The sequence below is a fragment of the Hemicordylus capensis genome, chromosome 2 (genome assembly GCF_027244095.1).
Source record: "Hemicordylus capensis ecotype Gifberg chromosome 2, rHemCap1.1.pri, whole genome shotgun sequence".
In the NCBI taxonomy this organism is placed as follows: domain Eukaryota; kingdom Metazoa; phylum Chordata; class Lepidosauria; order Squamata; family Cordylidae; genus Hemicordylus; species Hemicordylus capensis.
Genome location: NC_069658.1, coordinates 178,519,003 through 178,541,816, shown reverse-complemented (window position 1 = coordinate 178,541,816; position 22,814 = coordinate 178,519,003). Strand labels below are relative to the sequence as shown.

The window sequence follows — 22,814 nt, the reverse complement described above, 5'->3', positions numbered from 1 at the left end:
AATACAACACTCACCAGGCAGATATCCCTAGGGAGGGTCTTGAGGTACCAATTCTCACTGCCGCTGCAGGCCTGGACATTTCAACCCACTTTATCTCTACTACCTTTTCCCTTCACTTTCTCTCTCAGCATTTATCAGTGATCTCTGCACCACTGATGCCTTGTTTCTCTGTCACAGCCCTGAACTATGTCATGCTTTCAGCCCTATCCCTACTGTTGTCCAAGCCCCTTAACTTTCTTGAAACACCCTGACAAAGGATGAGAGATTACTCACTGCACAGATTCTGGCGATCCTGTCAGCGATACACTTCGCTCTGGCAATCCTCCACTGTCTGTAGAAGGAAAGGAAGATGGTCAGGAGAAGCGCCACTAAACTTCTCTCCATGTAAGCATAACTTTCCCAGAGAATCTGCCCCCTCCTTCAAATCACAGATTGCCAGCAAGATCCAAAGGTGCTGGCATAGCTGAAGGGGAGTCCCTTCAAGCATACACACACTTCAAAAGGTGGGTTGAATTTCTATGTGGTGCAGGCTGCTGGTGCAGTTTGATGTTCACCCAGTCTGGTGACAAAAGCAAGCAGCACAAGGGTTGAAACATTTGCAGACTTCAGCAAACTTAGCAGCTGAAGCCTGCTCACAACAATGTAAGTCACCCAAGAAGCACTAGATTGCCTGAGAGCTGGAAACAACTGTTTACTTAGTGAGGGTACTTTATGTGTGCTAATGAGAAACTCCGATGTCCCAGCATCTTCAGAACAGGCCAGCTAAAACAAGATGTCTGATACTAGCAGGATGCTTTGTTGACCCCTGCACCACACAGCTCGGACATGATAATGCCTCTTTATTTACTCTCACCCACCCCCACCCTTCATTATAGGGTTGAGAAGGAACAATGGTCATCTTTAGCTTCAGCTAAATTCACCTCAGGTTCTGCTCTCCCACCTCACACATACCTGGCGAAATCTGTACTTTACATCCAGAGTCCTGCTGTATTTTGTTGATCTGCTCCCCACCTCTTCCTATGACTGCAAAATAAGGAGAGCAGCACTAAAAAAACTCAAGCTTAAGGGGGGGGGGGAGAAATAAAACTGTTATCCTGACAGAGAGGCTAGAAGACAGCATGTTTTTCTGCTTCCCTCCTCAGAAGAGATCTGATTTACTGAAGAACTGGGAAGCTACTCAGCAGGTTCCAGATAGGCCTACAGCACCAAGAACTCAAAACCCGATTCTGCATGACGCTTCCCCCTCCCCCTCCCCGCCTCCACCCCACAAGGTATTCTATATAGACAGTTAAAAATACATCCAAACACAGAAGGGATTTGTGTGTCTGTATCAAGCAGTAGCTGCATGGAACAATAGGCAAGATTCCTTCAAGTTACACTGTTTACATAACACAGTAGAAAGAAAGAGGGACAGAGAAGCTCCTCCTAGATGTGCAAATCCAGTAACAGGAAACAAAATGCTCAAGGGTCTTAGCGGCTGTAGAGGCAAGACAGCCTACCAGAACCAGTCAGGTCAATGGGTGCCCCAGCACCCAAGTTTCAACCAACTTCTCTTCTAGCATTCAGAGCTTGAATGCCAAGCCAATTTAAACCAAGGGCTTGTAAACAAAATGCCTTCTGGGAGCCAATTCTCTCCTGCTTAGTTCAAACTCTGCGTCAGGCAGTGTTTTGCAGCCACCATTCCTTCTGGCAAAGGCCTAGCCTGGACCTCCAACCTTAGCCAGGATCACTCAGAGAGAGTTGATGCATCCAAAGCCAAGTCCATAAGCAATCCAAAAAGGAACTCTGAACTCCTGCAGCACTCCTAAGCCTGAGCCTGTCAGGTGTCCAGAGCAAATCTGTGCTGCTGCTGTTGCTGCTGCTGCTCAAATCCCAAAAGTCCTGCTATGCACGGGAAGTGCTCACATGACACCAGCCTCAAGCTGTCCTTAGCAACCAGCCCCTAGCATTTCATGAATGGAAACCTGGCCCGAGCACTTCGCGGAGCAGAACACCCACCCAACATCTCTGGAGCCAAGTACTGCTGTGGAGCTCTGAGCACAGAGAGGAAACTCAAATGCTTGTCATCTCTCAAGGGCGGCGGCGGGGGTGTCACAAAAGGGTCAAACACAATCCAGCCTGCCTGAGCCTTCCCAGTGGGAAGCTCAGCCAACAGGCACCGAAAAGTCAGGAAGACACGGGTTAGTAGAGGTAAAGTGACAGTCTTTCAACTAGAGCAACAGCAGGTTTCTCCCCTCTCTGTCTAATACTCACTGAGTCCCACCATGCCATCAGGTACTCTGTACTCTTCAGTCACTGTAGACCTGCAAGGGAAATGGTCAGCAGCTTAAAGTAAGGAGTGGGAGGGTTACAGAAATGGACCTGGTGTTCACCAGCATCCACCAAGAAACAAAACCCGGAGAGCTCTCCTTCTCCTGGAAGGGCAGATAGGAAGGTGGCTGAGCAATCAAGCCCTGAGGAAATCACTACGCGCCAGTGCAAAATGCACTCGTGCAGCCTGGCAGGACCCGTGGTCAACTGAGTGGCCCCAGAGGCCACTGTAGCAGCATTTGCACACAAGGCTCTTCCAACACAGAACCAGAAGCCACACAAGAACAGGAAGTACCTCAGTCATGGCCAAGCAGCACAACCCTTCACTACCTAAACAAGGCACACAGTGCCAGGAGTGACTGGTCTTTCAACGGCAGGTCTCTCACAAAGCTGGGTGCTGAGCCTCATCTAACGAAAGCAGCCTTTTCTCTTTTTGGTGGGGGGTACAGAAATATTGGCCTCCCTTGCAGGCAAACTGAACTCACACGGTGGAATTATTTAGCACTGCTCTGACCAGCTACAGCACATTGTCGGGGGCGGGGGGGAGAAGAGAGGCACACTGCTAAATTTACCTGGGGGGAGGATGGATAGGTCCAAGCTGAGGGGGTGGTGGCATGGCTGGAAAACAAAGAAAGGGTCTGGTTATGAATTCACATTCTAGAAGACAAACTAAGTCAGCTGTTAGCCAACCCACAAGCTGTGTTTTTTTTTTTAAAGGTCCTGGTAAAATTAACGGGGGGGGGGGAGAATACCTCCCAAAAAAGGTTTAGTTTACATGTTCTCCCACTTTTCACTATCAATACAAAAATGAAAACAAACAAGGTCTGCACGTAGGTTATCTTTCCCCAGCCCTTTAAAAATAAACTGAACTTACGTTCTGGCTGTGGAGCCATTTTCTTGCTCTCTGGCTGGTCTGTCAAAACAAAAACAAGAGATGCATCCGGGTTCTTCCCAACCATTAGAAGTCACCCTTCCCCTCTCTCCAAATTCTCAAAGCCAACCTCCAAGACAGTGGCTATCACGCAGTACCTCCATCTTCCAGTTGTCTCTTCTGACCACTGAATCCAAAGTCAGGAGTAGTGTTGTTCACTGTTGTGGCCGAGTCCCCCCCAATTTTAGCCGCTATCTGAAAGTAGAATTGAACTGCAGTTACTACATTATACTACTTTATACTACTTGCAGTATAAAAAGTCCTCTATACATCAGTGACAATGAGAGGCAAGTTGTATATAGTACCTATAACTATTTCAGAGACTAGGAACCATCAAATATACAATGAAACACAATGCATACCATATAATACTGCCCAAAATGGTTTACATATAAACACTAAATATTTAAAGTGGCGTAAGAACCACAATAACGAAAAGCTAATAGTATTAGCACCTAGGCTTCCCCAGTCTTACCTTCATAAGAACATAACAGCAGCCCTGCTGGATCAGGCCCAAGGATGCCCATCTAGTCCAGCATCCTGTTTTGTACAGTGGCCCACCAGATGCTGCTGGAAGCCACAGGCAGGAGTTGAGGGCAGGCCCTCTCTCCTGCCGTTACTCCTCTGTAACTGGTACTCAGAGGCATCCTGCCACTGAGACTGGAGGTGGCCTATAGCTCTCAGACTAGTAGCCATTGATAGACCTCTCCTCCATGAAATTATTCAAACCCCTCTTAAAGCCATCCAGGTTGTTGGCTGTCACCACATCTTGTGGCAGATAATTCCACAAGTTGATTATGCGTTGTGTGAAAGAGTACTTCTGTTTGTTGGCCCTAGATTTCCTGGCAATCAATTTCATGGGATGACCCCTGGTTCTAGTGTTATGTGCCAGCGTAAGGAGCCAGCGTGGTGTAGTGGTTAGAGTGCTGGACTAGGACCGAGGAGACCCAAGTTCAAATCCCCATTCAGCCATGAAACTAACTGGGTGACTCTGGGCCAGTCACTTCTCTCTCAGCCTAAACTACTCCACAGGGTTGTTGTGAAAGAGAAACTCAAGTATGTACTACATGGGCTCCTTGGAGGAAGAGAGGGATATAAATGTAAAAATCATCATCATCATCAGGAAGGACTCGATGTCTGGATAAAACAAACCAGTCAACAATACCTGTCTGACTGTGTAAATAAATAAATAAATAAATAGATTACACCAGATATAACTGTAGACGAGAAGAAAGAAAAACAAGTTAATATAATCGACATAGCAATACCAGGGGATAGCAGAATAGAAGAAAAAGAAATAGAACAAACAAAATACAAATATCTACAAATTGAAACTGAAAGGCTATGGCAGAAAAAGACCAAAATAATCCCAGCGGTAATTGGCGCCCTGGGTGCAGTTCCAAAAGACCTTGAAGAGCACCTCAACACCATAGGGGCCACAGAAATCACCATCAGCCAATTAGAAAAAGCAGCTTTACTGGGAACAGCCTATATTCTGTGACGATATCTATAACAACAGCAACAACATTGACAATAAAATTCTGCCATCCCAGCTGTGTGTATAATAAATAGATAGATAGATAGATAGATAGATAGATAGATAGATAGTGTGAGGGTGAACAATTTCTCTCTATCCACTTTCACCACACCATGCATGATTTTATGGACCTCTATCATGTCTCCCCGCAGTCGTCTTTTTTCTAAACTAAAAAGACCCTGGTGTTGTAGCCTTGCCTCATAAGAAAGGTGCTCTAGGCCCCTGATCATCTTGGTTGCCCTCTTCTGCACCTTTTTCAGTTCTACAATGTCATTTTTAAGATGTGGTGACCAGAATTGTACGCAGTACTCCAAGTGTGGTCGCACCATAGTTTTGTATAAGGGCATCATAATATTAGCTGTTTTATTTTCAATCCCCTTCCTAATGATCCCTAGCATGGAATTGGCCTTTTTTACAGCTGCTGCACATTGAGTTGACACTTTCAACGAGCTGTCCACCACGACCCCAAGATCCCTCTCCTGGTCAGTGCATGGCACATGGATCTTTAAGAAGCTGTTTTAAAGCATGGACTAGCCTCAGATGTAGCTCTATTGTGCAACTGGCAGGTAGCCCAACTTACATCTTAACAGCATCAGAAAACTGATTCTATAAACAAAGTGAACAGCATTTACTGTTAAATAATAGGTACTCTTCCACATACTCCTTTCCCTTTAGGAGTGAATTATTTCCACATGAACTGACAAAAGCAGCTTTCTTATGGCATTCACGCAGAGTACGTTACCCCACCAAAGTTATCTTGCTATGCTATGCACTAATAGGAGATGCTTTTAGACACACACGTGTGTGTGTTCGTGTTCCCGCCCCCCACACACCAGGAAAGCACTACACTACATGAAAGTTTCAGTTGAACACAGACATTTTAGCCATCAAGTTGTGTTCTACTCCTGTACCTCAGAGATGCAACAGTATTTCTCAGATTTCTTGCAAATGCCACACACCCTCTGCCCCATGCTCATCATACAATAGCTTTCAAAGTCATCTATCTACAGGTGAAACTCGGAAAATTAGAATATCGTGCAAAAGTCCATTAATTTTAGTAATGCAAATTAAAAGGTGAAACTGATATATGAGACAGACGCATTACATGCAAAGCGAGATAAGTCAAGCCTTAATTTGTTATAATTGTGATGATCATGGCGTACAGCTCATGAAAACCCCAAATCCACAATCTCAGAAAATTAGAATATTACATGGAACCAAGAAGACAAGGATTGAAGAATAGAACAATATCGGACCTCTGAAAAGTATACAGTGTACTGTGCTTGATTGGCCAGCAAACTCGCCTGACCTGACCCCATAGAGAATCTATGGGGCATTGCCAAGAGGAGGATGAGAGACACGAGACCAAACAATGCAGAATTGCTGAAGGCCGCTAATGAAGCATCCTGGTCTTCCATAATACCTCATCAGTGCCACAGGCTGATAGCATCCATGCCACGCCGCATTGAGGCAGTAATTGCTGCAAAAGGGGCCCAAACCAAGTACTGAATACATATGCATGCTTATACTTTTCAGAGGTCCGATATTGTTCTATTCTTCAATCCTTGTCTTCTTGGTTCTATGTAATATTCTAATTTTCTGAGATTGTGGATTTGGGGTTTTCATGAGCTGTACGCCATGATCATCACAATTATAACAAATTAAGGCTTGACTTATCTCGCTTTGCATGTAATGCGTCTGTCTCATATATCAGTTTCACCTTTTAATTTGCATTACTAAAATTAATGGACTTTTGCACGATATTCTAATTTTCCGAGTTTCACCTGTAGATCTCTATAAAACATCTGCTTGCACTAAAGCCAAAAAGGTACACCTATGTCAAGTACACCCACTTTTCAGCCTCAAGGCTATATGAGAGGGGACAGACCGATACAGAAACGAACACTGGAAAGCAGCACCCTCTAGAGCTGATTCCAGCAAGCACCTTAAACAACATTAAGTCATCATGTCCTTATGGTTATAGCAACCAATCAGTATGAACTTTTATTTAGGAAATATCAAAATAATAAACGGATAATTATTTAAATCTATCCATTCTGAATAGAAGTATAAAAACCCAATGGCTGATCACCACATTCTACACCAAGACAACTGTTCATATGCAACTCCTAAACAAGCCTCTCGTCTACAAATCTCTAGTCCTCTGGTGAGCAGGACACCCAGCACCACTCAGATCTCCTCATCAGAGGTCTTATTTCCACTGCCACTTTTGAGGAGGCAAGAAACAGCAGGAATCCTTTCTGGGCAGTAGAAGAGGGCTCCCTTACCATCACCATCACCATCACCCTCAAGAGCTGCTCCTCTCCTAAGCCCTCTGCCCATGTGCCAGCAAAGGAAATAGGTGGCAATCACAAATAATGGCAGGTAGTGGACTAAGCCTTAATTGGTGAGGCCCTGCTCATAAATGTTCATGAGTCACTATGCTCAAGCCAATAGGTTCAGGTAGCAGAATCTGTAGTGATGGTGCAGGAGGAAACACATTCTAAGGCTCACATACTAAACAATGATTATACAGCATCAGATCTGTATGCTCAACACTGAGCATGTAGGGAGCAATAGGAAAACACGTCTACCAACTCCACTCTGCACAAAAGGACTGCTGCAGAGGCCCCAATATATTAGTGTTTCTCAAGGCCTGGGTTCTATGGATCTAGGAGCCAGCCAATGGACACTTGAAAATTAGCACTTTGTGATAGATATGGGGGTGGGAGTTAAAATGGGCTTCCCTTTATCTGCATTACAGGTAACATACTTAAAACAAACAGGGCTGCCTGAGGCAAATATAATCCTACCTGAATATTCCAGTCTCGGTACCAAAATTAAATTTCTAGGTGCCATGGCTCCCTAGCTCCTGGGATTTGTCAAACCCCGTCTTAACCATATCTAGAGACTGATCAGTAGGGTTCTGGAACACCTAACAAAAACCAGCCTCTGTCATACAGCAAAAGACACAGACTTGCTATCAGGCTTCCAATGCAAGTAACTAACTAGGGAGAAGATGTGGGTAACCGTTGGCTGTTTAAACACATGAAAGGAAAGGGGCAAATGGATGCCAGGATGTATGGTGTTCCAGTGACAGGGAACAGTAAAGGAAAAGGCACACAGTTGGGGAATGGAGGAAGTAATTTTGGGTTTACAGAAAAGTTCAAAGAGAGCACACAGGGGGGGTATGAGGAGACAGAGAAGAGGTAATAAGTGAGCACGGAGCATTGGCTACTCACTGTGAATGCTCCTTCTTGCTGCAGGGTCCAAGGGTGTCTCACGTGTGGGTTATGCGATCCCACATGACTCCAAGGCAGGACTAAGTTAATTAGTGTAGCCTTTGAGGCTGGGAGGAGCAAACCCTCAATTCTTTAGTACAAGAGGCGAAAGGTACTTTGATGAAGCAGGAAAACCTGGTAGAAACTAGGCATAGTAACAAGTCAAAAGACAAGCAAACCCAGCCCCCGTTCCCCGGCACCCTAGGCCTAAGTCCACTAGGAACACTGTAAAAACAAATATACATGCAGAAAATACCCCAGTCCCTGGACAGTAGGCACTGGTAGAATAAGAGCAGGTCGAGACGCCCTTGGACCCCACAGCAAGAAAAAGCCTTCACGGTGAGTAACCAATGCTCCTTTCTCTGCTACAGGGGTCGAAGGGCATCTCATGTGTGGGGACATACCACAGCCCAAAGTCCAACCAGGGAGGGTACCAGCTTCTATTGTGAAGGGAGGACCTGTTGGAAGACTCTCTTCCTGAATGCTGCCTGAGCAGATGCAAAGACATCTAGTTTATAGTGCTTAGTAAATGTAGAAGGCGCCTGCCAGGTGGCTGCTCTGCAAATGTCCTGGACAGGCACGTTTGTAGAAAAGGCCACTGATGCAGCAGCCGCCCTCATGGAGTGGGCAAACACTTTGGTGGGCGCACTGAGGTTCTGTGATTCGTAGGCTAGGGTTATACACGCCTTCAGCCACCTACCTATGGAGGCAGGCGTGACAGGCTGTCACATAGACCTTGGGAAGAATGAAACGAAAAGGAACTCCGAGGTTCTAATGTGTGCCATCTGCTTGATGTATACTTTAAGGCATCTGCAGACATCAAGCTTATGCCAAGCCCTTTCCAGTGAGTGAACTGGCTTAGGACAAAAGGAGGACAAAATAACGTCCTGAGATACATGGAAGAGGGGAGCCACCTTAGGCCGAAAAAAAGGATCTGGAATGAGTTTGACAGAGTCTGTTGAAAAAATACAGAGGTTCTTGTGTACAGATAAGGCCTTGAGTTTCAACACCCTTCGTGCCAAGGTAATGGCCACGAGGAATGCCAACTTGAAGAATAGTATGCAGAGAGGAACTGAGGACTGGGGTTCAAAGGGGGGATCCTACAGAGCCTTAAGAACGGTATGCAGTTGCCAATTAGGGAAACTATGAACCACCAGGGGAGACAGGAGAGTAGCGCCCTTCAAGAAGCATTTCAGGTGAGGGTGGTGATGCATGGCGCCTTTCGATGACCCCGAGATTAGGTCCACCAAAGAGGCGGCCTGGCACTTCAACGTATTAGCAGACAGCCCCTTATCTAGTCCATCTTGCAGAAACTGTAACAGGTGATTCGTGGAGGTAGAACCCCTGGGGACTCCATGACATCCAACCATCGGAGGAAGGACCCCCTGGAAAGAGATCCCTGAAGGAGGTCCAAGCGGCTCAACCAGACTGCTACAGTGTTCAGGTCACCCTGTACATGATGGGCTGTCAAGGATGTCACATGCTGTTCCACCCAGTGGAATAGCAGTACTGTTTCCAATTGCAGGGACCTGGACCTGGTACCCCCATGGCAATTTGTGTGAACCTTTGCTGTGGTATTGTCCGTGTAGATGAGAATGTGGCAGTGAAGGACCATGGGTTCGTCTTTGCGGAAAGCTAGGTGAATGGCTCTGAGTTCCAGCCAGTTTATACTGTGCTGGTGTTCCTGTGTCGACCACTTGCCCTGGATGGACCGGTGCTGACAGTGAGCCCCCCAGCCCTTCTTGCTGGCGTCCATAAGTATCTATGATCTAGAAAGGGTCCAGGAATTCCTTTCCCACTGACAAATGTGGTGCAGTGATCCACCAGCGTAGGGAGTGGAGAACTCGGCATGGCAGGGAGATATGTCTGTTGGACCTCACTGCAATGTCCGCATGAAAGGGGAGCAGGAACCACTGGAGGGGCCTCAGATGGAAGCACCCCCAGTGGACCGATTGTAGACTTGCCACCATTAGGCCCAGAAGCCTGGAGAGGTCCATAAGACAGGAGAGTTCCAAGCCCAGGACCTTGTGTACTTCTGACTCCAGAGTGCACTTCCAGTCTTGTGGCAGGAACAGTTTGTCTTGTTGAGTGTCTATAAGCACACCAAGATGAAGGATCTGGTGCATCGGGTGTAGTTGGCTCTTCGTTTCGTTGATTAGGAACCCATGACAGTTGAGCGTGCAAATAGTGGTCCGTAGGTCTTTTTGGGCTGTCTGGCGCAACTTTGACTGGATGAGGAGATCGTTTAAGTATCAAAAAATCCTCACACCCTGGAGTCTGAGGTGTGCTATCACAGGAGCCAGGACCTTCATGAAGATGCGCAGGGACAATGAAAGACCGAAGGGAAGCGCTTTGTATTGGTAGTGTATCCCCCAAGTACAGAAAACAGAGGTGGCAGCAACTGTCTTGGTGGATAGGTATATGTAAGCAGGCCTCCTTGAGGTCTATGGACATGACAAGATCCAGGTGGTGTAGGGCCTCTGCGATGGATCTCAGTGATTCAATGCGGAAGGTACGTTTGTGCATGAAGTGGTCCAGAGGTTCTAAGTCTAGCACCGCCCGTAGTGAACTGTCCTTTGTTGGTACGTTGAATATTATGGAGTAGGCTCCTGCATCATGCTGGTGTTATGGAACCAGTTCTACGGCTCCTATCGCTAGAAGGTGACGAATCACCCTGATGTTTGTGCTGGCAGCAGGAGGGAAGAGTGGGCAGGAATCTGTGAGGTGGCTGGCTGGTCAACTCTATGGAGTAGCTTTCTTTTATGGTGTAAGAGTACCCACAAGTCTCATGTGATGGCCTCCCAAGCACGCCAGTGAGAGAAGAGGCGACCACCGAGGGGTACCTCTCCCATCCCGTCATGCTTTTTACTTGGACTGCTTGGTCTGGGCGTTGAAGGATGCCCTACTTCCAAAAACCTGCCTAGACACCCTAGTCCTACCCCAGTAGGGACACTGGGATTTGGATCCCTTGCCTTGGCCACCGAAGGAGGACCGAAAGGGTTGAACAAACTGCCTTCCTTGAAAGTGGTCATCCTTTTAATGGAAGAAGGCACGGCTTTCTTTTTATCTTTGGATTCTACTAGGATGTCATTCAGAGCTGTGTTCCCAAATAGTTTTTCGCCATCATATGGAACGGCAGCCAGATTGGTCTTGATGCAGCATCTACCTGTCAGTATTTAAGCCACAGATTGCAACAGCCTACCACTGAGGCGGCAGCAGCTCTAGATGCAAAACGGAGGCCATCCAGGCTAGTGTGCGTCTTGTGCAACTTTAATAGAGTCTGGCACAACCTTGCCGGATCCAAGGGGAGGATCCTGAATTAAGTTGTCCATAGTAGCAGCCTCCATGATGACAAGAGCCAGATCAAGGAGGCTCTTGTGATTACAGAGGCTGCCGCCGAGGCCCTCATGGACAAGGCTGTTGATTCATGCATGCTGTTTAGGGCCCCTTCCATGCGTTTGCCTGCAGGATCCTTAAGGGCCAATTCTCCATTTCTAGTCAGGACCGAGTCAGAAATTAGTAGTATGACGGGCGCGTCTGAAGCGTGCATAGTGAAGATTTCGCTCCCCTCTTGTTGGAAGGAATAAAGCTTATTAGCCACAGTGGTAGCACTCTTAGAGGTGGTGGCTAGAGACCATTCTGATTTGACCACTTTCACAAATTGTTTTGGAAGTGGAAGGGATACGCTAGAGTGCTTTGAGCCTGGAAAGACCAGGACGCTTTTTCCAGCCAGCTGGGTCTCTTGAGAGGTGGGAGGATTAAGGCCCAGCACATGTACTGTCTTGGACATATGTGGTGCTAGATCTACCGCTTGAAAGAGTCTGAGTGGTGCCTCTGATGACTCTGGTTCTTGGGTATCAGACCATTCACTCTCAGATCTATGCTGCTCCAGATCCTCTTGACCCAATGAGTCTGTTGGCGAGAAAAGGTCCTCAGCTAGAGGGATAAGTGGTATGAAGCTGGGAGGGGGTCGTTGGGAAGCCTCCTGTGAGGGATCAGTTGCTAAGTTCCCTGTACTCCTGTTAGTTGGAACCCTAGAGTTTGGGGACCCATGTGCAGAGATATCAGATGAATCAACACTGAGTTCTTTCTATCTAGATCTAGACCTGGCCTTTGGACTTTTTTACATGCTTCCTCTTTTTATTCACTTTCTTAGGAGCTGGAGTCTCAGGCAGGGAGGAAGCGGCACTGGAAGAGGAAGGAGAAGCCGCCTGGTCTGCTTTTTAAATTTTAAATCATCATCTCTCTCAAAAGACTTCACCAATAAGTCCTCAAAACCACAACCCCCAGGTAGGTGGCATATGCCCAGGAACTTCCATTAAAGTCTGAGTTGTGGGAATATCCTGGGTCAGACTAGATGACCCAGAGGAACACAGAGTTGGGAGCTCAGATAAATGTGGAGGCCCAGCATGGGCCAAGCTCACCACTTCAGCAGATGCTGTCCAAGTCGAGTTCCTCGTCACCAGTGTGCGGGGCACTGCTGTTTGTTTAGGAGGCGCAGGGGCCGCCATCACACTTTCCAAGGATGACCCAAACCTTGCCGCCGCCAGCTTTTTCGGGGCCTTTTGGCCAGAAGATGCCATCGCTGGTGTTAGGGGGCCTGCTCGGCCTTCCACATGCCCCGAGAGGCCTCGGTGGGCGAGCGGGGGTAGCAGGAATGCCGACTCTGCTGGCAGTTGGCAGGAGGAGACTCGGTCAACTGCACTGACCGAGCAGAGGCAATGCTCGGGCCGCTTTCCCGCCCTTGAAATAGCCAGCCTGTTGTCTGTGCAGCTCTGGAATGCCGCTGAACAGTTGACTGGCTGCGTCCTTGCGTTCTGGAGGCCTTCGGATGAAGACGGAGCACGTCGGCGAACACGGCCTCTGAGGCAGAATTGCGGGCAGCCCAGAGGACATAGGCAGGCCGGGTAGCTGTGACTCCCTCAGTACTCTGACGTGGAGTACTCTGGAGGCTTTGTCCATGCAGGAGGGAGAGACAGAATCAGGAGAGATTTGGGGGGAGGGAGAGGTAAGGAGAAAGTGAAAGTGCGGAGCGCTGAAAGAGAGCTGCCTGGAGCCATGCAGGAGTTTGCTCCTCCCAGCCTTAAAAGTTACACTAATTAACTTAGTCCTGCCTTGGAGTTACATGGGATCGCATAATCCACATGTGAGATGCCCTTGGACCCCTGCAGCAGAGAACGACAGGTTGCTTACCTGTAACTTGGGTTCTTCTAGTGGTCATCTGTGCTCTTACACGAATGGGCTTTGTGCCTGGGCAGAGACCACGTTGGAGCTTCCAAGCTAGATTTCTTAACTTTTGGTAGTAACCCCGCCCCCTTGGTATATAGGCGGCTGCACGGGCTTCCCTCTCCAGTCTTCTGAGTCCGCCAATCTGAAAGACTAACAGAAAAGACATTAGAAGAGGGGAGGATGGGTGGGCGTGTAAGAGCACAGATGACCACTAGAAGAACCCAAGTTACAGGTAAGCAACCTGTCGTTCTTTGACGTGGTCTCTGTGCTTTACACCAATGGGCGCATAGCAAGCTGTACCCGTGCCATGCTCACCTGGAGGAGGGATCAGGCGAAGATGGATTGTAACACCGCCCTACCAAACACCGTGTCTTTTCTGGCTTGGACATCGAGGGCGTAGTGCTGCACAAAGGAGTGTTTTGACGCCCACGTAGCCACCTGGCAGATGACATCCAAGGGAATGGACCTGTCAAAGGCAGTGGAAGCCACAACCACCCTCGCTGAGTGCGCTTTGATGGAGGGTGGAAGAGGCTTCCTGGAAAGCTGGTATGCTAGAGAGATGGTGCAAACCACCCATCTGGATATAGTCTGCGTAAAAGCCTGTTTGCCTCTGTTGGGCCCAGAGTGAAGCACGAAGAGAGAGTTGGAGGTGCAGAGAGCGGAGGTTTGGTCTACGTAGAAGGTGAGCGATCTGCGAACGTCAAGAGTGTGGAGAAGTCGTTTGGCCTCAGTCGATGGCTCAGAGAAGAACGCAGGTAAGGAGATTGGTTGGGAGCAATGAAACAATGTGACTACCTTTGGCAGGAAGGCAATGTCCGGCCTAAGGACAACCTTTTTCTTTGTGGAAAACCAGGTAAGGCGGGTCAACTCTAAGGCGGGTTCACTGACCCGCCTGGCAGAAGTGATGGCCGTCAGGAAGGCTACCTTACAGGAAAAGACGTCCAGATAAATTGTAGCCATGGGCTCGAAGGGAGAGTACATGAGGGAAGAACACCAAAGTCAGGTCCCATGTAGGGGCCATGACCGGCGGGTCCGGATAAAGGTGAGTAAGTCCTTTAAGGAAACGCTTGACCGTGGGGTGTTGGAACCACGATGGTGTAGATGGCGGGGAGTTAGCCACTATGGCTGTGAGATGAACGCGTAAGGAAGGCATCTTAAGTCTGGCCTCCTCAAGGGACAGTAAATATGAACAAACATGTTCTACAGAAATGGACTGTAAGGGAACCTCCCTATCCTTTAGAAAGTTCTGAAAGCGTGTCCATTTATGGGAACAGGAGGCGACGGTAGCAGGTTTACACAAGGCATTGTCTATTCTCTGTAGATCTATGAGCAGGTGGGGACTATGTGCCAAGCCGTGAGATGGAGGAGGCAACCCCCTTGCAGGGAGAGGAGGTGAGGCATGTGCGGCAAGTGGTGGTAATGATGGTTGGATAGGCGGAGGAGGCAGGGGAACTAGGGCCTCCTAGGCCACCAAGGGGCAATTAGTATGCAATGCGGGTGGTCCTGGGAGGTTTTCTGAAGAGGAAGTAGAGGAACTGGGGCGAAGGCATAGACTAGAAGTCCCATCCAGTTCATGGCAAATGCATCCCCCAGGGAATTGAGTCCGATCCCGGACCTGGAGCAATATAGGTGGCATTGTGCATTCGTCTCTGATGTGAAGAGGTCTATTTCTGGGAGGAACCAGCGGCAGCGGAGCGTGGGGGGATGTAGTTGCCATTCGTGTGATGTTGTTTGAGTCCTGCTCAGCCTGTCCACTGTGACGTGCTGTCCTTGAATATGGACCTCCAGAGGGGTTACGCCGTGGCGAATGCACCAGAACCACATTTCCATGGCAAGGAAGAGGAGGGAGCTGGAGGAGGTGCCGCCTTGCCTGTTCAGGTAAGCTTTGGCGGTAGTAATGTCCGTTTGGACCAAGACGTGAGAGCCCAGTATTAGAGGGAGGAAAGCTTTTAGTGCCTTGAAGGTGGCCAGCAGCTTGAGGTAGTTGATATGGTGGGCGGCTTCCGTCGGGGACCAGATGCCGTGGATGTTGTGATTGTTTGCGTGGGCACCCCAGCCATCCATGGACGTGTCCATGGTGAATAGAAAGGCGTGACGAGAGAGCTAGATGGGGGAGCCGACGCTGAGGTCAGCAGGGTCTGTTCATCATAGCAGGGAATGTAGGACCCAAGGCAGGATCCTTAGGGTGTAGATGAGGGAATCCTCATGAGGAGAGAACACCAAAAAGAACCAGTGTTGAAGAGTCCTGGGACGTAGATGGGTGTGAGGCAGGATGTAGGTGGTGGAAGCCATGTGGCCTAATAGGCGCTGGATTGTCCGTGCTGGTTGACGCGGGTGGTAGAGGAGATGGGAGGATAAGTCCAGGATACCTTGAATCCTGCACTGAGGTAAGAAATTTTTTGACTGGATGGAGTTGAAGAGGATCCCCAGAAATTCTATCGTTCTGGATGGGCTGAGCTTCGACTTTTCATAATTCACTTGTAGACCCAGGTTGGAAAGGAGGTCAATGACCTTGTAGAGGTCTCTCAGGAGGGACTGCGGGTTGTCGGCTACTACGAGCCAGTCGTCGAAGTCTAGGAAAATTTGAATGTTTTGTTGTTGCAGGGCCGCCACTACTGGAGCCATATATTTGGTGAACACTCGCAGCACGGATGCCAACCCGAAGGGCAGGGCAGGGCACGGAACTGGTAAGTGGTGTCTGCTATCTGGAAGTGGCTGAAATGACGGTGTTGAGGTCTGATGGTGATATGATAGTAGGCATCTCTGAGGTCTATTGAGACGAACCACCTATTCTTGTGTAGAAGGGAGATGGTGGTGGGAATGATGGCCATCCGAAACCTCCGGTATGTGACATAGGAGTTCAGCTCTCGGAGATCCAAGAAGGGAGCCGTCTGGTTTGTGTACTGTGAAGTATCAGGAGTGGAAACCTGGGGATTGTAGGTTGTGGACCAGTTCTATTGCAGATTTTGTGAGTAGAGAGTCAACTTCCGCAAGGAGAGCAGGGGTGGCCGGAGTGGAGAGTTGGGGAGTGTATAGTGGGGTGGATACAAACTCTATAGCATAACCGACCCTCATGATGGCAAGGGCTCAGGAGTCGGAGGTGGTGTTCTCCCAGGTGGAAATGAAGGGGGAGAGTCTGGTGCCCCACCGGAGAGGGGTTTTTAAGTCATTGTCTCTTAGTCTGGGGCTGTGACCCCTTAGAGCATTGCTGCTGTTTGGAGCCGGTGAAGTTCGAGCGCTTTCTGTATGGCTGGTACCTGGCGGAGTGAAAGGACCTGTCCTGTGGTTGGTAGTAATGGTGTTTGGAGGAGTATGACTGCTGCTGCCATTTTTGAGGCTTATAAGGCCGGGATGAGGATTGCTGAAACCCCATGGAGCGGGCCGTGTTACGAAGTTTCTGCACTTTCTGAAGTGTATCATCTTAGTCTGCCTCCTCCTCAACTTGACGGGTGTAGCGCTCATCGAGGTCAGCTTCAAGCTCTCGATTAGACCACCGGCAGCGTTGCTCTGGGGGAAGTTCCTCAGGTTCAGAATCCCGTTCGGAGTCATATATGGGATCGTGGGGACTAGATGCATAGACCACCTCAGCATCTAGAATAGTCTCCTTCTGGAGCATACGGGATCGATGTTCGGTATCATATGTCGATTTATGCTTTTTCTTAGGAGGCTCCGTAGGAGCATGACGGGCCTTCTTTCTCTCTTTTTTTTGGCAGATTGGACGGAGTGAGGTTCAATGAGTGCCACTGTTGAGATCGACACTGCCACTGAATTCTTCGGTACCGAAGTTGAAGCCCGAGCCACAGAATCAACCGGTACATTGGCCTCTGGAGTGTTCACCGAGATCCTCGGTGGTGAGGAAAAAGGCTGTAAGCCCCGGGTCAAAGGAGAAGCGCTCGTAGGGGCCTGCATAGTAGGCGGTTTGTCCAAGCCTGAACACTTGAAGGCCTGTTCCCAAAGCCAAGAATGAAGTCGAGACACCAGATTCTTCCGTGCCTGTTTGGTAAAGGCCACATAGTGCGAGCAAGAGCCAACGTTATGGGCCTTGCCCAAGCAAAAAAGGCAAAGTTTGTGGCCGTCAGTCGAGGGAATCTTAGATTTACAGTGACCACACTGCTTAAAGTTTGTAGTCTTAGCCATAGGCCGGAAAGGGACTGGAGCGTAACATGCTGGGCCCGAAGGCCACAACGTAATGGCGAATTCGAGAAAAACTTGGGGGGGGGTACCGGGGATGAAATAAAAATGCTAACGAAGGGGAATACTGAACAAAATATCGGGTAAAACCGGCAAGGGTAAATACTTAACAGCGTAATCTAGCAAGGAGTGCTCAACAATGTCTCTTCTATTGCGGACGAAGAAAGACTGGAGAGGGAAGCCCGCGCAGCCACCTATATACCGAGGGGGCAGGGTTACCGCCAAAAGTTAAGAAATCTAGCTTGGAAGCTCCAACGTGGTCTCTGCGCAGGCGCAAAGCCTATTTGTGTAAAGCACAGAGTCCACGCCGAAGGAAAAAAAAAAGGACGTTAGAAAGTTTAAATGGTATGTAGCCAATAAGAGGACTAACCCTGCTAACTCAATAAAAAGGCATCTTTTAAAGTGGTGATTCTCTTATATTTATGAGAGTAGGAGCAATTATCCCTATCCATCCCAGCACAGCATCCCTCCAGTGACTGTTACTGGTGTCTATCTTATATTTCTTTATAGACTATGAGCCCTGTGGGACTATATTATTTCTCTATGTAAACTGCTTTGAGAATGTGTGTTGGAAAACAGTATATAAATAGTAGTAGTAACATTATAACAATGATGAATTAAATAAACTAGGCAAATTGAGAAATTAGAGACAGGGAAAGTAGAGAGAAATTAGAGAGAAAGGGCAGGAGCATATCTATGAAGCTGGTACAGACTCAAACGTATTTTTATGCAAGGACTGTTCAGAAATAATGGGTGGTGGTGGTGGTGGAATCATTTTTGTGAGTGAGCAATGCATAAATGATGGCCAAGCTGGATACATCCTAAGACAAGGGATTGGTAATATTTTGCCAATAGACTTTGTAGAAGTTGAGTTTAGTGGACCTTTGAAGAAAAGGATCATACATTTTACTCTTTGGTTCATAAGACACACTCAAGGATCAATCTGTTTTTTGTATCAGATACAGTAAAATGTACTGATAGCTATAAAATAGGGATAAGGATTTTTTCAAATTGTTCTTATTAACTGCTCATTAAGAATAAAAAGGAACCAGGGGATCTGGTTACTGAATAAATATTTAAAAGGAGATCAGATACTGGTAAATAAGATTTTCAACATAATTTGCAATTGTTTTCAATTAAAGACAATTCCAGGGATGAAGTGCTCACCAATTTGAAAGGCAACAGAGACCTTTATCAGAGAGCCATCTTAAGAAAAGCAGCTAAAGGGAAGTTGAAATACAGAAAAAAAACCCTGGGGAAAAGTTTGGAAGAACTGGAGAACAAAAATCAAGAGAGGATGTTGACTGCAGTTAACTTGGATCTACTCCAAATTATTTGAAGTGAGGGTAAGGATTAATAGGATTATAAAGACTGAAAAAGCTTTAACATATAAAACACAATCACTTCAAATGAATATGGAAATAAGTCAGCAACTACTAACTAACATGAATAGACAAATTGTGCCCCCCCCCGCCCCTCAAATAAACTGGAGAGCAAGGTACAGAAAAATGCAGGGGAGTGTGTGACATTTTATTCAGAGCTTTATTTTGTCAGGCATACCATTTTCAAACTGGCCAGTGGTTGACAGAGATTTATTAGCTGTTCAGACAATCTGGGAAGGTACTAGATATTGAATCCGGTATATTAGATTCACTATATTGTGATTAATAAAAGCAATTGCACAGGCAGATTCCTAACAGTACTTCACAAAACCCTTTCTACTATTGGGGCAGAACCTCCACTTTTGATAATAAATTAATATTTGGAATAGAATTAAATCCTGGAAGGATGTTATTAGTTTAAGACACACAAAAATTCAGTATTAATTCAGTCCTATCATTCAATATCTTTTGTCAATATTTCAGAATATTAGGTTCAGTTTTGGCAAGGAGAATTAACAGCATGAGAGGCAAGTATAGGTAAGATCAGATCAGTAACAAGTGGAAGGCATGCAAAAGACAAAGCAAGAAACAATTAAATTAAAACTATGTAAACATCAATTTTTAATTAATTTAGGTGAAATGGGATGGGTTTGGGTGGGGAGATTATTTAAGAGTTTTTAAAGGTATTGTGGTTAGATAGGAATTTTACTAAATGGATTAATCTGATTTATAAAAAGTCCTTCCGCCAAGTCTGGAGTGAATGGTAAGTTGTCCAGGACAGTGATTCTCAACGTTGTGTCCCCAGATGTCATTGGACTTCACCTCCCATAATCCCCAGCCCCAGTGGCCTTTGGTTGGGGATTATGGGTGTTGAAGTCCAATAACATCTGGGGACCCAACATTGAGAATCCCTGGTCCAGGAGACAGATACCAGTGAGAGACATTTAGCAGTGGTGCCCACTGTACCCCTTTTTGCTTAATGCACTGAGGTTATGTCATTACATTAGTAATGGTAATCTGTGGCAATGAGAATATTAAGAGTTTGATGTATGTGGATGGTCTGATGCAGGCCTGCTCAACTTCGGCCCTCCTGCAGATGTTGGCCTACAACTCCCATAATCCCTGGCTATTGGCCCCTGTGGCTGGGGCTTATGGGAGTTGTAGTCCAAAAACAGCTGGGGGGCCTAAGTTGAGCAGGCCTGTCAGCAGTTAAATATTCATCTCTCTCTGTGTGCTGTAATTTAACATCAGAATTAAAATCAGTGGCAAGTGGGACCTGCAACAAAACTTCCATATCCAGGATACTATCAGCTGTTAAAGGCTCCAGCAGGCCAATTCCCAACTCACCACCCCCCACCGCTGTTCTTTTTCAAAAGACACTTTAAACATTCTGTGGCTCTTTGGGGCGGCTGTGCAACCTCAAGTCCTTGATAGACTGTGGGATTTTTTAGTGTCTCCCTGCCCCAATTTCTCACACTTGACTTTCTCTTTTAGTTTACAAGCTTATTTACCTCTTCATCGCTAGGGTATCTCCCAAGTATGTAGAAAACACTACATTATTTTGGGGTGATCTTGTTTTGCTTTGTTTGATAGGCACTGAAGACACTTGAGTTAGCTATTAGTGCACTTAAAATTTTGGACACAAATAATAAAGATCTGACAGTAAGGGAAACTGTACTTAGCAATAGCACTTACATTTATATACCGCTCTAAAGCTGGAAGCTCTCTAAGCGGTTTACAATGATTTAGCATATTGCCCCCAACATTCTGGGTACTCATTTTACCGACCTCGGAAGGATGGAAGGCTGAGTCAACCTTGAGCCCTTGGTCAGGATTGAACTTGCAACCTTCTGGTTACAGGGCAGCAGTTTTACCACTGCGCCACCAGGGGCTCAGTTTGAAGGGACAGCTTTATTGAAGACACATGTCTTCAACCGCCTAGAGATTTTTATATTAGGCAGTATAAAATAAACAATAAATAAGTGTACTCCCCAGATGACTCTTTCTACTGAGGAGCATAGTGTGTTAGTTATGTACTGCACAAGTAGGTTTGTAAAGAAGTATCCAGATTTGGAGCTGGACACAACATAATGGTAGAGGTAAGGCCAAGAACTAAAACAGTGGCCTGCGAAGTAGAATATATGTGACAAGTATCAAATAGAAGATTAGTGGATATTTGAATACCTGGAATAGATATGTGAAATTTCCAGAAATGTTGAGGCCCTGGAACACTCCCCCTGCCCCATTTTTTCCTGTTTTTTTTTTTTTTAAAGAAAAACAGATGTTTTAGGGAAATATTGGAATGCATGCTTTAACATTTACACCTTACTGTTTTTAAGGGGGGGGAAATGAACCAGGTGCAGCTTAGTTAGCACAAAGGATTTTCATTTTTTAAAAAGGGTTCCCTTTTTCAGGCAACTAAGGCATTTTTTATTTTAAATGTCATAGGTATACTAAAAAAATAATTACAAACACATGTAGTGCTAGAGATTGACCTGTAGAATGCAGTTTATGTACTTTCTTCTATGGATCTTGATGTCAAGGTGGGATGGAATGGGACCAAGAGGGAGCAGATTCCAAGCGAATCAATTTAAATGTTCCAGATTCCCCAGAGGCTTTACTACCCACAACAAGCTTCTGGCAGCATCTGCCCTCTTTGACTCTCTTTTAACAATCCACACTCAAGCAGGCAGGACAATCAGGTGCTTGTTTTCCTGCAGGAGGGTGAAACACATTGAGGGGTAAGAGAATATCCCCAAGATTAACAGGGGCCACTATCCAGATCAAAGAGGAAGGCAGCCAACAACTGAGAAGCAAAGACAGGTCCTAGGAAGGGTCTGTGTCTGTGTGTTCCTCTAATAAAAATGACAGTGCGTCCTGTGAAAAGTAAAGGTCAAAATGCATTGGGATTTGAGAATTATACCTTACTCTATATACTATACAGGGTTAGCACTGTAATTACCTAATAATGCTCATTGTCTCACATAAAAGATCTTCCTTTTACAAAGTTGTTAGCATTCTGAAAGAGCAAAAGGCAGGAACTTATATTTTAAAGCCATGCTTCGTAAAGCATTTCATGCACCATGCTAGCACAAAATATTTTGTAAAGAGTTTTAAAATTTTCCCCCTCAGATTTTCCTTTCCTGGCCTTGGAAAATAAATGGAGTGTTGTTTTTTGTGGGGGCAGGGAGAGAAACAGAAGAAGAGTCTTCAAATTACCCCTGCTAACTCGGCAAAGAGGCACCTTTTAACGTGGTGATTCTCTTTATTTAGCAGGGGGAGAGTAACTGGCCCTGTCCACCTCCAGCACAGTACCTCCAATGACTGTTGCTGGTGTCTATCTTCTGTTTCTTTTTAGATTGTGAGCCCTTTGGGGACAGGGAGCCATCTTATTTATTTATTTATTTATTATTCCTCTGTGTAAACTGCCTTGAGCCATTTTTGGAATGGTGGATTAGAAATCGAATAAATAAAATAAATTTTCCAGGATAAATAAAAAGTGTTTCTTTCAGACTGGTTTTGCTATGTTGATGTCTCCAGATACAAGCTCTAGGGATGTACACAAACCTGTTCGGAGGCCCTTTTACAGGCCTCTGAACAGGTTCAAACACAGGGCCTGTTCGAAGTTCGAAGGCCCCAGGGGTTGGCGCCTTAAGGGCAAGGGAGGGTGCACTCACCTCTCCCTCTGCTTCCCCCCACCGGCGCCGTTTGTTCCTAAAAACCTTCAGGACAGCAGTGTACCTCCCTGCATGATACTTCCGGCCACTTCCAGCCAATGAGAGCAATGGGGCGGCAGGGAGGTATGCTGCCGCCCCAAAAGTTTTTAGGAACAAATGGCGCTGGCGGGGGAAAAGCAGCGGGAGGAGTGAGTGCACCCTCCCTTGCTCTTAAAGAGGCACCCCCACCACCTTCAAACCGCAGAGGCGTGGTTCCATGTACATCTCTAGCAAGCT

At 46.8% G+C, this 22,814-nt stretch overlaps 1 protein-coding gene across 7 annotated transcripts in view; it reads right to left on the bottom strand.

The window, feature by feature from the left end:
• The window catches only part of KHSRP (KH-type splicing regulatory protein), a 43,804-nt gene that overhangs the window by 13,573 nt on the left and 7,417 nt on the right, over positions 1–22,814 (bottom strand). For all 7 annotated transcript variants that reach the window (XM_053298591.1, XM_053298592.1, XM_053298594.1 and 4 more), the window contains exons 2-7: positions 3,340–3,436; positions 3,185–3,223; positions 2,883–2,928; positions 2,254–2,303; positions 952–1,023; positions 274–331 (exon numbers count right to left, since the gene is read on the bottom strand). In XM_053298591.1, coding sequence (XP_053154566.1) covers positions 274–331; positions 952–1,023; positions 2,254–2,303; positions 2,883–2,928; positions 3,185–3,223; positions 3,340–3,436 — 362 coding nt within the window. The remainder of the gene's footprint in view (positions 1–273; positions 332–951; positions 1,024–2,253; positions 2,304–2,882; positions 2,929–3,184; positions 3,224–3,339; positions 3,437–22,814) is intronic.